The sequence below is a fragment of the Pipra filicauda genome, unplaced genomic scaffold (assembly GCF_003945595.2).
Source record: "Pipra filicauda isolate LSUMZ 115617 unplaced genomic scaffold, ASM394559v2 scaffold674_size163209_pilon, whole genome shotgun sequence".
NCBI lineage: Eukaryota > Metazoa > Chordata > Aves > Passeriformes > Pipridae > Pipra > Pipra filicauda.
Window position 1 is genome coordinate 68,087 of NW_024104836.1, and position 15,658 is coordinate 83,744.

Below are 15,658 nucleotides of genomic sequence, written 5' to 3' on the forward strand. Positions count from 1 at the left end.
TGGAAAAGCCATTGTGGCTTTCCTTTAGCATAGGAATGGAGGGATTTTGCTGTGCCTGCTCCCTGTTTGGGATTACACATCCTGCAGACTCAGCGAGGTTTTTGGTCTGTGCCGGCCCGGCCTCACCTCGAGCTCTGGGGGCAGTTCTGGGTGCCACGAGATAAGATGGATCTAAAGCTGTTGGAGAGTGTCCAAAGGAGGGACCCAAGGATGGGGAAGGGCCTTGAGGGGAAGCTGAGGGTCAGGGCACTTGGTTTGTTCAGCTGGAGAAGAGGAGACTGAGGGTCTGCAGCTTCCTCCCGAGGGGCAGCTCCGGTCTCTGCTCTGTGTGAGCAGGGACAGCACCCAGGGAATGGCTGGAGCTGTGTCAGGGGGGCTTAGGCTGGATTTTGGGAAAAGGTTCTTCCCCCAAAGGGTGGCTGGGCACTGAGTAGGCTCCCCAGGGCAGTGGGCACAGCAGCAAGGCTGCCAGAGCTCCAGGAGCATCTGGACAATGCCCTGAGGGACAGGGTGGGATTGTTGGGGTGTCTGTGCAGGACCAGTTATATTGGTTACAGGCTGAGTTCAGTTTGTAAATATAACTCCAAAACACTAAATAACTGCCAACACTTGTTAATTGTTCTTGTTAATACTTTGTGAGCTGCCAGTGATTTGATTCAGTAACCTCCTGACAGGAGGGGGGAGCCAGGTGGGGGTCGAGCTCTTCTCCCAGGCAACAGGACAAGAGGGCACAGCCTTGAGCTGCACCAGGGGACGTTTGGGGTGGACATTAGGAAGAAGTTCTTCACAGAAAGGGTGATTGGGTTTTGGAATGGGCTGCCCAGGGAGGTGGCAGAGTCACCTGTGTCCTTTGTTGTCATAGATGCCATCACACGCTGAGGAGTAGGTAGTGTCACTGGTTCATGCCAGCCATTTAGGAAGAACAGGTATGTAAGGGAAGGGCTGCAATTCTCATGCACTGCTGTAAGTGTAAAGATGAGTCATGCACGACAAGGCCTATGAGGAGACCCTGGTTGATATGAATATCACAGCTGAGGATAAGGATTAGAATCCCTCTTGCAGACATTACAGACACACATCAGCTGTTTGAGGTGGGACTGGATGTGGCATCAGTGCCACGCTCTGGGAACCGGGGCAGGGTTGGCGCAAGGGTCGGACTCCACGATCTCGGAAGGCTTTTCCAACCCGGCTGATTCTGCAGTTCTGGGACTCTCAAAAGCCCAATTCCCGTTTTATCCTCACCCCGTTCCGATTCCCGTTTTATCCTCACCCCGTTCCGATTCCCGTTTTATCCTCACCCCGTTCCGATTCCCGTTTTATCCTCACCCGTTCCGATTCCCGTTTTATCCTCACCCGTTCCGATCTCCTCACCCCGTTCCGATTCCCGTTTTATCCTCACCCCGTTCCGATTCCCATTTTATCCTCACCCCGTTCCGATTCCCGTTTTATCCTCACCCGTTCCGATTCCCGTTCTACCCAGGCCTTCTTCGAGAGCCACCCCGCGCCGTCGGCGGAGCGCACGGTGCAGCAGTGCTGCGAGAACATCCTGCTCAACGCGGCCTGGCTCAAGCGGGACGCCGACAACATCCACCACTTCCTGGCCCAGCGCAGGGGCCCCCCGGCCACCGTGTGAGCCCCCTCCCCACCCCAGCCCCAGGTGCCACCCACCCACCCACCCGCCCGCCGCGGCAGAGCCCTGCCCTGCCGCGCCCCCGCGGGGGGCACAGGGACGAGCCACCCCCTCCGGAATGCCAAGAAAAATTTGGAGTACAGTACCTTTCTTCTTTTTTTTTTTTTCCTTTTTTTTTTATTTTTTTTTTCCTTTTTTTCCCTTTTTTTTTTTTTCCTTTTTTTCTTTTTTCTTTTTCTTTTTTTCCTTTTTTTCTCTTTTTTTTTTTCCTTCTTTTTTCTTCCTTTTCTTTTTTTTTTCCCTTTTTTTTCTTTTTTTTTTTTTGTTTATTCCTTCTTTTTTTTTTTTTTTCTTTTTCTCAGCCCTCAGGTTGGGGATTGGACCGTGAATGTAGAGTTTTAACTGGTTCCTCCTGCTCACACACTCCAGATTTGGAAAAAAACAAACAAACAAACAAACAAACAAAAAAATTCTGTTAAAATTATCGGCAAATCCAGCGAAAAAGAGAAAGAGAGAAAACAAAACAAAACAAAACAAAACGAACCCGAAAGAAATCTGTAAATATGATAGTAATAAAATAGAGCATAACAAAACTGTGAAACTTCCTCAAGCCTTGTCAGTGGTTAAAATATTTAACACCCCCCTCCCCTCCTGACACTCTTATTGACAGATGTTCTGTTTTTTACACCCTCCCCCACCCCCGAAGAAAGAAAGAAAAGGCAACCAGTGGTTTCTAGCTCAGTGGAGAGGCTGGGGCAGGAAGGGGTTAAAGCCTCAGCTGGTGTGGAGCAGGTCCCTGGGGAAGGCAGGTAGTGGTATAACACAGTCTGTGCATCCTCCCCAGGGCAAGGATTTGGGGAGATGTTCCTGCAAACCCCCCACCCCATGGACTGTAGGTTCCCTCCTCCCTTTTGTGTCACCTCTCAGCAAAAACAAAACCTGTTCTGTTGCTCCTCCGTCCCCCTCCTGGGGTCCCCCCGCTGCTGTTCCTTCAGAGAGAGAAGGGGACTGGGAGGAAACACCTTCCCCAGCCACACCCAGGAAGGGAAAGGCTGGAGCCAAATCCACTTCTGCAGTTCAGAACCGCCCCCTCCCCGTGCATGCAGGGGAGGAGATGCCCGTGGGGCTGGGCTGGGCTCTCCTGGCCGAGCCACCACTGCTTTTCCAAAGGATCCAGCTGCTCCCACCTCCTCCTGGCCGTAGCTTTCCGCTCCTTTCTGTGATGTCGATGGTAATTAAGAAGCCTTAAATTAGTGCTGACTGGCGTGATGATGATGATGAAGTCCAAGCTGTGTGCCATCATCCCCTCCCGAGGCAGCCTGGTACTAACCAGCCACAACACCCTCTAACAGTGCAAAGGTTGGGAGTTCCATATTTTTCCCCTCCCTCCCCCTTTTATTCTTTTTTCTTTAACAGGAATTCGTATTTGGTGTGGCTTTAACTGTATTTCGGAAGGTCATCAGACTAACTGTCAGACTGCTTCCCTGAAACATTTTTTTGTGCTATTGTTTAAAAAAAAAAAAACCAGGAGAGAGAGAAAAAAAAAAAAAAAAAAAAAAACAAAAAGGTTACAAAGAGGAAAAAAAGAAAAAAAAAGAAAAAAAAACAAAAAGGAAAAAAAAAAGATTTAAAAACAGTTGGCGTTAATAAAAATGTCAATGTGAAATTCATGTCCTCATCTTGTGTTCTCTTTGAAGCCTCCAAGGACCCAAAGCTGGGAGGGGACAGTGGCCAAGGTGTCATTTACAGCCTCGAGGAACCCCCAGTCCTCCTGGGCCATGAGTGGTAGGTCTTGGGAAGCACAGACTGTGAGTAGAGCCTGTATAATCTAAATAAAAAGCACTAAAGAACTGACCAGGACAGGCTTTGGAGCGTAAAGGAAAGGGAAAGTTAATTGTTAGTGAGCAAATTCGTATTAAAACCTAAAAAAGTTGAGGGGAGTGGGAGGAAAGTTGTGCAAATATTGCTGAAAACCTCCAGAAATGGGAGTTTCTGGGCAGTGGAGCTGCAGAGCTCTTGAACAGCAGAACCTGTGTAATCTGAATAAAAAGCACTAAAGGATTGACCAGGACAGGGTTTGGAGTGTAAAGGAAAGGGAAAGTTAATTTTTAGTGAGCAAATTTGTATTAAAACCTAAAAAAGTTGAGGGGAGTGGGAGGAAAGTTGTGCAAACGTTGCCAAAAACCCCCAAAAGAGCTGCAGAGCTCTTGAACAGCATCACACTGGGAGGGCTCAGGGAGCACAGCAGAACCTGTGTAATCTGAATAAAAAGCACTAAAGGACTGACCAGGACAGGGTTTGGAGCGTAAAGGAAAGGGAAAGTTAATTGTTAGTGAGCAAATTCGTATTAAAACCTAAAAAAGTTGAGGGGAGTGGGAGGAAAGTTGTGCAAAATATTGCTTAAAACCCCCAGAAATGGGAGTTTCTGGGCAGTGGAGCTGCAGAGTTCTTGAACAGCATCACACTGGGAGGGCTCAGGGAGCACAGCAGAACCTGTGTAATCTGAATAAAAAGCACTAAAGGATTGACCAGGACAGGGTTTGGAGTGTAAAGGAAAGGGAAAATCGATTGTGAGCGAGCGAATTTGTATTAAACACCTGAAAAGCTGGGGGGAGAGGGAACAGCATCCTGCAAACACTGCTGAGCCAGGGCAGGGAAACACCCCCCAAAGAGGAGTTCAGGAGCAGCTGCAGAGCTCTGGCCCAGCATCCCCCTGGTTGGTATCCCTGGGGAAAAGGGCCCAGGAATTCTGCTGGCCCCGGGTGTTTCCCTGCCGTCAGCACTGCCCTTTCAGCACACTAAGCTGGTTTCCCTTCTGCTCCCTGCACAGACAGAATAACCTGCCAGGCTGGGAGGGATGGCAGCCTGAGCTGGGGTGAATGGCAGCAGGACGGGGGGGTCTGGAACCAGCAGCCCCGTGGCTGCGGGTCGGGGGGGGGGGATCTTGTTTTGACTCCACACAAAGCAAACGAGGCGCAAGGAGGGGCCCAGAGACAACCCGGTCGTGGTCACTGAGCAAACTGAATGGTCCCTGCAGACTGGCTGGGCCTGGGCTCCTGGGCAGGCACTGAGAGGAGGGGGCAGTGCTTCATGACAGTAACTCTGGGCTTTGTCCACTTCAGAGGAAATCTCCTTTTTTTTTTTTTTTTTTTCCCACCACAAAGTGATGCTCCGGGAGAGGGGCGGGACAAGGAGAGCAGGAGCTTGTTGTGGGTGAGGAAAGGGATGGGATGGGGCTCAAGTGATTGGTAATGAGAGAAGCTGTGGCTGCCCCAGCCCTGGAAGTGTCCAAGGCCAGGTTGGACAGGGCTTGGAGCAGCCTGGGCTGGTGGAAGGTGTCCCTGCCCATGGCAGGGGGTGGGATGAGATGAGCTTTAAGGGCCCTTTCCCACCCCAACCATTCCATAATTCTGGGAAATTTGAGCTTTAAACAGCCTGTGATGTTTTGTTCCTGCAGAGGAAGGGCCACACCTGATCCCTGTGTCCTTCCAATTGGTGTAAATAAACTCATCCTGGATTCCTCTGCTCGCTCCTTAAACCTGAGCTCTGATCTGCTCAGAGTGACCCCCAAGCTCGGGACACATCCAAAATCCCAGGCAGTCCCAGCGCCTTGGAATTTATGTGGGATCTTCTGAGGAAGCTGGGCAGCCTCGGGAAGGGGAAACCTCATCACCCAGTTCGTGTCCCGGCCCTGCCACGTGCTGGGATCCCCCCCAGTGCCCCATGTCTGGAGTCAGCAGCTCCTCAGCTCTTCTCTCCCAGTTCCTGCAGTCGGTTTGTGGAAGCAGGAGATGATACAAACCTCTAACAGGGATGCTCAGTATTCCATTTATGGGAATGAGGAGAAAAGCTGCATCCAGCTCCAGTTTCCAGCCCCAGCCCAGGGGAGGTGACTCCTTGTCCTCATTTACACTGGAGTTTGGGGGCTTTCCTTGCTGCCAAGGCCAGACTTGTACTGAGTTCTTTAATTTTTTTCTCTCTCCCTGCTTTTCTGAGGGGAGCAGTCCCCTGAGGGAATCCCTCCTGGTTGGCACTGCTGGGCTGTGTCCTGGTGTTCAGCAACTCCAGCTCTGTGAGGCTCCTCCATTCCCATCTTGCCCCTTTTCCCCTTGGAAAAAGATGCAAGAGAGGGAATTTCACTGATTTCACCCCAACAGCTGCTCAGGGAGTTGCCTCTGATCTGCTGGCCAGGCCAGACTCTGGAGAGGCCACGAGAATTCCATCCCAGGCTGGATAACGTGCTGCTCCCTGTGCCAGGCTGTGAGCAGGGATTGGGCTTCAGAGTCCCTGATGTTCCCAGAGCTGTTCCCAGCTCTGCCCAGTGTGGATTTACCAGGAGCAGCCCCTTCTCCTCCTGTCCCTGCCTCTGGATCCTGTGCCCCATCAATCTCTTATCCCAGAGCTCTCCAAGCTTTGCATCACCAGGGAAGGGGTGAACACAACTCCATTCCATGGATCCAACCCCATCCACCTTCCAGAGGTCCCAGCTTTGTTTTTCCAGCTGGAGCAGCTGAGACAGGTGCAGATGAGGCATTGCAAGAACGTGGAACAAGATCATGGAATCATGGAATTGTTAAGGTTGGAAAAGCCCTCCGAGGTCATCAAGTCCAACCTTTAAGCAGCACTGCTGTGTCACCACTACAACATGTCCCCAGGAGCCACATCCACGAGTTTTTGAACACTTCCAGGGATGGGGACTCCACCCAGAACTGGGCAGCCTGTTCCAACGCCTAACTGCCCTTTCCATGAAGAAATTTTCCCTGATATCCAACTAAACACCCCCTGGCACAGCTTGAGGCCATTTCCTCTCATCCTGTCCCTCCTTCCCTGGGAACAGGGCCCGATTCCCACCTGGCTCCACCCTCCTGTCAGGGATTTGTGGAGAACAGCGATGGCAGCAGGACAACCAGAATCCAAATCCCGATGGATGGACCTTTTCTAGCCTTGCTTGTGACTGCACCAACCCTCAGTGCTCCTCATCCAGAGACCTCAAAGCACTTTAGGAAGAAGCTGATCCGGGTTTGCCCCCCTTTTAAAACCTGAGACTCGCGGCACAGGTGGCCAAAATAAACATTCCCAGATTCTCCCGCAGGCCCCTGGAAAAGGTGGGGCTGGAATCTGGGTCTCCCGAGCCCCAGAGTGTCCCTGTAACCTGAATTTTTTAGGGGAATGATGGATATTTCTGCCTGGCAGAGCTGTGGGCGAGCCCGTTTCCCCAGCCACGAATAACATCCGTCCCCAGGGCTTTGCTCCAGGGCACGAGGGAGGATTCCCTCAGGGAACGGGTTGTGTTTGTGGGGAATCAGTGCTGGGCTGGGATGGGGAGCCCTGGAGGCACCAGGGACCCGTTTGGCTGCTTTTCCTGCTGGACTGGGGAGGGAACCCTCCCGAGGGAGCAGCAGGGATGGTGATGGAGCTGCTCCTCCTCTGTGTGTCCAGGGCTTGGGAAGCACCTGGAGCCTGGGAAGTGCCTTCCCGTGCTGCCCGGGAGTGAGGGGCTTTCCTTGCATTCCGTGGATAAATGCAGCTGTTTGCAGCTGGAATGGTGGTGCTTGGAATTCCAGGACTGAGCCGGTGTGTGCTGGGAGGGGCAGGAATGGGAATGTTGGGTTGGATGCTCCAGGTGTTTGTAACTCAAGGGTTTTCTCCTGCTGAGGTCACTGAGCTGAGAATCCCACGGAATCCTGGAATGGTTTGGGTGGGAAGGGAGATGAAGGATCATCCCCATGGGCAGGGACACCTTCCACTCTCCCAGGTTGCTCCAAGCCCCGTCCAACCTGGCCTTGGACCCTTCCAGAGATGGGGCAGCCACAGCTTCTCTGGGCAACCTGTGCCAGGGCGTCCTCACCCTCCCAGGGAAGGATTTATTCCCAATATCCCATCTAGCCCTGCCTCTCTCAGGGATCATCCCCTCCTGTCCCCATTTCCCCCCGCAGCGATGCCCGCATTCCATCGGATCCCGTTTCTGGAGCACGGCCCTTTCCCAGGAAACCAAAACACGCGGGCAGCAAGGGATGATTAACGGGATTTGAGCCCGGCGCTCCCGTGCCCGCAGCGCTGCCTCTCCCAGGGCAGCCCCGGCGCTAATCCCTCATCCCGGCCCTTCCCGGGAGGGGCCGCGTCCCAGCTAATTGTCGCTTGTCCCCGTGTTCATGGAACGCCAAAAAGCGCCCGGTTGTGTCACTTAATTGCGAATCCGCCGTTACGCGCCGTTAATTATTCACCTCCACCTTTGGCCCGCCCTTCTTCTCCCAGGCATCCCTTTTTCCCCTCCCGTATCCCGCATCCCACGGATGCGGGTCCGGCCCTTCCCTGCCCTGGCTGTGCCCCGTATCACCGCTTTTTGGGGACACACCGGGGTGCAGACGGGCACTCGAGGGTCGCCGGTGCCGGGCAGGGGAGCGGTTCCATCCCTGTCCCGGTGCTCTCGGGGCTCCGCCCGGTTACCGGCACCGGGGGCTGCGGGACACGTTTCCCGCGGGATGCCCGTCCCGTCCCGGCTCCCCGGCACCGGGCAGGACACACAAACCCAAACCCACCCCGGACCCCGTTAAACTCGGGCAGCGCCGGCGGCTCCGCTTCCCGAGCACGTGGCTCCTCCCGGGCCGGTTCCGGTGACCGGAGCTGCCGCTGCTTCCCGGGGATGCTGCGGGCGGAGCCGCCGCCAGCAGTGCCGGTCCCGGTGGTCCCGGTTCCACTGATCCCGGTGACCCCGGTGGTCCCCGTGACCCCGCTTCCAGCGATCCCGGTGGTCCCGGTGCCGCCCCCTCCCCCCCCGCGGTCCTCACGTGGTCGCTCCCACCCCCTCCAACACCCCCCCCCTTCCCCATTCAATGGTCCCTTCCCGGCCCCGCCCCCTCCCCGCGCGCGCCGCCGGAAGCCCCGCCCCTTTCCTTCCCTTTCTCCCCCCTCCCCCTCCTTCATTCTCCAATGGCCTCGCGCCGCCCGCCCCGACCAATGGGGGCGCGGCGCGCGGGTGGGGGGGTCAGGGCGGCGGCCAATCAGCGCGGCGAGCGCGGGGCGCGCGCGCGCGCGGGGCCGCCCGGCGTATCCCTCCGCCCGCCCCGGTGCGCGCGCGCGCCGCCGCCGCCTCCGCCCCGCGCGGCACCTTTTTACCTCTCCGTTTTTTTTGTTTTTTTTTTTTTCCCTTTTCCTTTGGTTCAATCCCGCCGCCGCACCCGGGAAGAGCCGCGCGCCTCCCCCGCGTGTCCCGCTTCCTCCGGCCTCCCGGCAAGGCCCCGGCTTTTTCCGCCCTTTCCCCTCCCTCCGGCCCGCCCCGCTCTTCCCCCCCCCCACCCCCCCACCCCATCCCATCCCTCCCCTTCCCCCCCTTCTCTCTGGCTCGCTCTCTCCTCCCGCTCCTCCCGCCCGGCGCCGGAGCCGCCACGCCGCCGCCATGGAGCTCATCACCATCCTGGAGAAGACGGTGTCGCCGGGTGAGGGCTCGGGGGGTGCGGGGCTGAGGGCGGGCAGGGCCCGGCGGGGCCGCACACGGGGGGATGGCGCCCGCAGCGCGCCGGGGGAAGGGCGTGGGCGGCCCGGGGCGCGCGGGAGCCCTCCCGTGTTTGCGGTGCGGGAGCCCGAGGGGCCGCGCGGGGCGCTTGGGCCGCGCCTGACGCCGGTTCTCCCCCACCCCCCCATCCGCCCCCCCTGTCCCTCGCAGACTGCTCGGAGCTCGAGGCGGCGCAGAAGTTCCTGGAGCAGGCGGCCATCGAGAACCTGGTGAGCGCTCGGGGGGCGGCGGCGGGGCCGGCGGTGCCCGCGGAGCTCCCCCCGCGCCCCGCCCGGCCCGGCCCGGCCCGGCCGCCATGGCCGCCCCTGCCCGCGCCCGGCGCCCCCGCGAGGGCCAATCAGCGCGCGAGACGGGGCCCCGCGCGCCAATCAGCGGCGGCGCCGGGCGTGGGGGGCGGGGCCCGGCGCGGGGAGCGGCCGCGGGCCATGTGCGGGCACCGCGGCCATGGCGGGAGCGGGCGGGGCCGCCTGAGGGGAGCGGGCACCGGGACTGCCCGCGGGGCACCGGGACTGCCCGCGGGGCACGGGGACTGGCCCGGCACGGGGAGGGGGCACCGGCACCGCCGGGACGCCCCGGCAGGGCGTGAGGATGGGGCACCGGCACCGCCGGGGCACCCCGGCCGGGCACCGGGATGGGGCTCGGTGCACACCGAGAGCCCCGCCCGGGCCTGGAGCCGGGTCACAGAGTCCACCGAGACTCCAGCCCGGTGCCAGAGCCCACCGAGACCCCGGCCCAGTCCGAGAGCTCACTCCCAGAGCCCAGTGAGACCCTTCCCAGGCCCAGAGCTGGGTCCCAGTGCGAGCCCACCAAGGCCCCTGCCCGGCCCTAGAGCTCATTCCCAGAGCCAGGTCCCAGTGCCCTCCAGGACCCCCACCCAGTCCCAGTTCTTTCCTGTAGAACCCCCTCATCACCCCAGGGCCCTCCCAGGGGGGGTGCTGGAGCAGTGGGGTTCTGGGGAGGGGGTCAGGGTGGTCAAGGATGGTCCACAGGGCAGTACCAGTGACCATAAAGCAGAGAAAAAATGTATCAAGAATTAATAAAAAAGGAGGAGAAAAAGCCCAAAGCCCCAGGTTTGATCCTTGTGCTGGAGCAGGGAAGGTGGGCTGCTGGTGGTTGAGGAGGGTTTTTGCTTAGTCAGGGTGTGGGGCTGCAGCTCTGGGTGGTCCTTGCAGGGAATGGGGAGCACTGGGTGGTCCTGGAAGGTGCTGGGGGGTCCTGGGTGCTGGTGTCTGCACTCTGCCCTTGTGACACACCCGTTCTCATCCCCCCAAAACTGCCACCTCTCATCCTACAGCCACTTCCGTGCCCTGCTCTCCACTGGTGTAAACTGGGAAAGTCACAGGGGCTCCATGTCTGGGAAAGGTGTGTGAGGTCCCCTCGGAATCAGGATTGTGCCAAACATCACTTTTGGGTCTAAATCCCCTGAATTGCAGTTTGTGAGATCTCAGGGTTGACCTGGAGATCCTGGGCTGTGTGACATGAGGGATTTCGGGTCGTGATCCTGCTTTTCAGGTGTTTGAAAGAGCTGAGGGAGACGTGGGTTTTCCAAGGTTTCATTTGGATTCTCTGCCCTGTGAGAGAGCAGAGGAGGCAGAGCTTGTGCTGGGACCAAAAACGAGTGTCCTGGCGTGGGATGAGGATGTGGAATGGCCCAGGCTGGGAAAGGGAAGGGGCTGAGGAGCTCCAGAGGGGCTGTGAGGGCAATTGGGGGCTCAATCCTGGAGGAGGATGAGGCAGGAGGATGAGGATATGGAGCTTGGGGCTGTTCCCACCACAGGATGTGGTCAGTGGGTGGGTGGGAAGAGCCTGGATGGCCCCAGGAGAGGGAAGGGGGTGATGGAGCCTCTTGCTCTTCCTCCTCTTTCTCCTCCTCCCCTTCCTCCTCTTCCTCCCCCAGCTAATTTAGGCTCAATTTTAGCTAATTGAGCCTCTTTTCTGAGCCGTTCACCGACCCCTCTGCAGGTGGGAGCTGAGGTCCTGCACACCTGCATTTCCTTCCTCTCTCAGGTCTGGGAGGTTTCATGTGATGCTTCTCATTTTTAGCTGAAATTAATCTGAAAGCCCCACAAAAAAAATACCGTTTTTTCCCCTGCTAATTTATGAGTGAGAAACCCAAGGATGCTTCTTCACCTTTGGATTTCGGTAGTTTTGTTCTCAGAGGTGGCAGCAACACTTTTTATTTTGTCCTGTGAATGTTTTTTTTTTGGGGGGCTGGTTCCTCACTTGTTGTAAAATCAGTGTCTAAAACATGAGGGATCTGGATGGTGTGAAGGGGTTTAGTGGGGTTGGTTTGTAGGGTTTTGTCTGCTCCATTTCTATTTCTTACGCTCATCACTTTCGATTTTCCCACATTTTTGTCCCCAAATCCTGCAGTTTGAACGTTAAAAAAAAGTTCTGGATGGAACAACTAAAATGAATTTGTATTTTAAGAGCTGTGCTGGGTCGTTGAGAACGTGGAGTCAAAGACACTGGACTTGTGTGTTGAACTTTTAAAGATTGATTTAGTTTTAAAAATGGCTTTTTTGGTGCCTTAAGATATTTGTGTATCTTAAAATCTCTTTAATTTTTTTTTAAGAGATACCTTAAGAGATGATAGAAACGGGTTTAATGTAACTGTAAGTTAAATATTTCCAGTAAAACCACGTCTCTGCCTCGTGTAAAATGGTTTTGAAGGCGATGCAGCCCCTTCCACTGTTTCCTAGAAAGGTTTTCTGAGAAGGCAAAAAAGCTTCTGAGGGCCAGGAAAATAAAAAACCCTGAAACTTCAGCTCTGTTTTATGCAGCAGAAACCTCTGAAAATGTGAAGGTGTCAGATCAAGGGTTTAATTAAAACTTGAGGGTTTTAGCAAAGCCAGTGGCATCAGTGTCAGGGGGATTTATTCCCTTGAGAGGGGGTCACTCATCATTTGGGCTGTGCCCTTTTTAAGTTTCCCCACGTTTTTTTGTCCCCCAAATCCTGCAGTTGGAAGGCTGAGGAGTCCTGGATGGAACAAGTGAAATGAATTTTATTTTGAGGGCTGGGTTGGGTCGCTGAGAACGTGGAGCCCAAGACTCTGGACCTGTGCAGGGAAGGGAGTTTGGAACCCCCCAAACCCCTTTGTGACACCCCAAAAGCAGCCCCTGATCCCTTCACAGCCCCAGTTTGGGTGTTTGCCTTCCAGCAGAGGAATTGAGGAGCAGGGAGTTCCCTCCTTGCCAGGCTTGGTTCCCACCTGGAAAAATCCATGCCTTGGCCCGGGGAGGGGTTTGTTTGAAGGGATACTCAGGGCAGGCAGGAGCAGGGAAGGTGACAGCTATAAAAAATCCCAACCAGCAGAGGCGCTTCCCAGAGGTCCTGACGAGGAGCTTAAGGGCCCTAATCCCGGGATAGAGCCGGGGCCGGAGCTCCGGCAGCTCCTGGGGGGTGTTCTGGGGGCTGTTCCTGGGGGCTGTTCCTGGGGGGTGTTCCCGGGGGGTGTTCCCAGAGGGTGTTCCCAGAGGGTGTTCCCGGGGGGTGTTCCCAGAGGGTGTTCCCAGAGGGTGATCCCAGGGGGTGTTCCTGGAGGCTGTTCCTGGGGGCTGTTCCTGGGGGGTGATCCCAGAGGGTGTTCCTGGAGGCTGTTCCTGGGGGGTGTTCCTGGGAGGTGATCCCAGAGGGTGATCCCAGAGGGTGTTCCTGGGGGCTGTTCCGGGGGGGTGATCCCAGAGGGTGATCCCAGAGGGTGTTCCTGGGGGGTGATCCCAGAGGATGATCCCAGAGGGTGATCCCAGAGGGTGTTCCTGGGGGCTGTTCCTGGGGGGTGATCTCAGAGGGTGATCCCAGAGGGTGATCCCAGAGGGTGTTCCTGGGGGCTGTTCCTGGGGGGTGATCCCAGAGGGTGATCCCAGAGGCTGTTCCTGGGGGGTGATCCCAGAGGGTGTTCCCAGAGGGTGTTCCTGGGGGGTGATCCCAGAGGGTGATCCCAGAGGGTGATCCCAGAGGGTGTTCCTGGGGGCTCCCGGGCTCAGGGGGGTTCTCCCCCAGCGCTGTGGGTCGGGGGCTGACCCTGCTCTGTGTCCCCAGCCGACCTTCCTGGTGGAACTGTCCAGAGTGCTGGCAAATCCCGGGAACAGCCAAGTGGCTCGAGTGGCAGCGGGGCTGCAGATCAAGAATTCCCTGACTTCCAAGGATCCCGACATCAAGGCCCAGTACCAGCAGAGATGGCTGGCCATCGACGCCAACGCCCGCAGGGAGGTCAAGAACTACGTGAGTCTCGGGGTTTTGGGGGGGTCTCTCACCTTGGAATGTCTTTTTCCATCGTTTTTCCACCTGCCAAGTCTCCCGTTGGAGCAGCAGCAGCATCTGGACTTGTGGTGCTTCTTGTGGGATGTTTATTTATTCCATACAAGTACTGGGGGGAAATCGGGACGAGGCTCTTTCTCCAGAGGGTGGTTGGGCACTGGAATTCCCTGGGAATGTCCCGGCTCCAAACCTGCCAGAGCTCAGGGAGCGTTTGGACAACGCTCTCAGGGGCAAGGGGGGCATTTTGGGGTGGCACTGGGTGATCCTTGGGGATCCCCTCCGGCTCGGGGTGTTCTGGGATTCTGAGAGGAAAAGGGGCGATGGTTTTAAAGTGCAGAATTGATTTGGATGAGGCAGAAGGAAGTTTTTCCCATGAGGGTGTTAAAACACTGGCACAGGGTGCCCAGAGGAGCTGGGGCTGCCCCTGGATCCCTGGAAGTGTCCAAGGCCAGGTTGGATGGGGCTTGGAGCAACCTGGGACAGTGGGAGATGTCCCTGCCCATGGCTGGGGGTGGCACTGGGTGAATTTTAAGGTCCCTTCCCACCCAAACCATTCCATGAATCCACAGCTCCTCCTCTGCAGTTCTTGGCTTTGATTTTTCCAGAAGAAAACCCCCCCCAGGGAAGGTTTTTCCTCCTTTCCCGAGGAACAGCTTCCTGAGGAGTTTCACAATCCCACCCTGGAAGCACAGTCAGTGCCTGACCAGAGGCCTGAGGAGTTAAAAGGAGTTTTAAGAGTAGAAAATGATAAAAAATTGCAAATCCCAAATAGAAAATAAGATGTTTCAGTTTTGGGAGTTTGCCTGAGGACCCCTGAGCTCTGTGATGGTCAAAGTTTGGGGGTTTGCAGTGACAGAAGTGGTGGCTCAGTGGTTTTTTGGCTGATGGGAGGAGAATGATCCTTGGATGTGAGCAGTGTGATCCCTCTGGTTTTCCTAAAAAAGAGTTGTGGAAGAATACCCAAAAAAATCATTTTAATTGATTGCAACGTGAAAGGAAATTGTTGGTCTGAATGGTTCTGTAGATTGTTTTGGCAGAAAAAATAATTGGTGTTTGGGCAGGGATTTCACCCCCAATTTCTGTTTTGTTAATTTGCTCCACTATAATTTTAGTAATAATAACAACAACAACAACAACAATAATTTGTCTTTATAATTTTAACTAATAATAATAATAACAATTTTGCTTTGTCCTTATAATTTTAACTAATAATAATAACAATTTTGCTTTGTCCTTATAAATTTTAACTACTAGTAATTATTATTTTGCTTTGTCTTTATAATTTTAGCTAATCATAATAATTTTGCTTTGTCTTTATAATTTTAAATAATAATAACAATTTTGCTTTGTCTTTATAATTTTAACTAACAATAGTAACAATTTTGCTTTGTCTTTATAATTTTAACTAACAATAGTAACAATTTTGCTTTGTCTTGATAATTTTAACTAATAATAATTTTGCTTTGTCTTGATAATTTTAACTAATAATAACAATTTTGCTTTGTCCTTATAAATTTTAACTAATAATAGTAATAATTTTGCTTTATCTTTATAATTTTAAATAATTATAATTTTGCTTTGTCCTTATAATTTTAACTGATAACAATAATTTTGCTTTGTCTTTATAAATTTTAACTAATAATAATAATAATAATAATTTTGCTTTATCCTTATAATTTTAAATAATAATAGTTTTGCTTTGTCCTTATAATTTTAACTGATAACAATAATTTTGCTTTGTAGCGATTTTTAAATGACAATTTGATGGTGATATGAATAATTTTTGCTTTATGATGATTTGTCTTTCTGAGTGGGGATGGATTGTTTGAGCCCTTGCCCTGCTGTGGCACATGGACTGTTCCCAGAGTTAAAGGATGGAATCCCAGCTGGATCCCACTTCCCACTGGGATTCTGACCCTGCAAACATGGTCCCTGTTTGCAGCAGGAAGCAGGACAAGCCAACTGCTCTGCTGGGGAGGATTTGGGACGGGCAGTCCCTGCCCCAACCCCTTCCCTGCCCCATTCCAGGTGCTCCAGACCCTGGGAACGGAGACCTACCGGCCCAGCTCGGCCTCCCAGTGCGTGGCCGGGATCGCCTGCGCCGAAATCCCCATGAACCAGTGGCCAGAGCTCATCCCCCAGCTGGTGGCCAACGTCACCAACCAGCACAGCACCGAGCACATGAAGGAGTCCACGCTGGAGGCCATCGGCTACATCTGCCAGGACATTGTGAGTGCACCCCGGGGCTGCTCCG

The 15,658-nt window shown here is 54.6% G+C and overlaps 2 protein-coding genes across 5 annotated transcripts in view; both read left to right on the forward strand.

Annotated features, from left to right (window-relative positions):
* The window catches only part of NPEPPS (aminopeptidase puromycin sensitive), a 41,103-nt gene extending 37,619 nt beyond the window's left edge, over positions 1-3,484 (forward strand). Inside the window, exons 23-24 of one of the 4 annotated variants that reach the window (XM_027719653.2) lie at positions 1,481-1,629; positions 3,328-3,484. In XM_027719653.2, coding sequence (XP_027575454.1) covers positions 1,481-1,629; positions 3,328-3,412 — 234 coding nt within the window. In that variant the 3' untranslated portion in view covers positions 3,413-3,484. Of the gene's footprint in view, positions 1-1,480; positions 1,774-1,992; positions 3,155-3,327 lie in introns of those variants that run through there. The other 3 variants (XM_027719655.2, XM_027719654.2, XM_027719656.2) reach the window with 3 other exon arrangements.
* A 5,542-nt stretch (positions 3,485-9,026) lies between these two features.
* Positions 9,027-15,658, forward strand: part of KPNB1 (karyopherin subunit beta 1) — a 28,513-nt gene continuing 21,881 nt past the window's right edge. Inside the window, exons 1-4 of the mRNA XM_039388678.1 lie at positions 9,027-9,066; positions 9,294-9,352; positions 13,186-13,368; positions 15,433-15,633. Coding sequence (XP_039244612.1) covers positions 9,027-9,066; positions 9,294-9,352; positions 13,186-13,368; positions 15,433-15,633 — 483 coding nt within the window. The remainder of the gene's footprint in view (positions 9,067-9,293; positions 9,353-13,185; positions 13,369-15,432; positions 15,634-15,658) is intronic.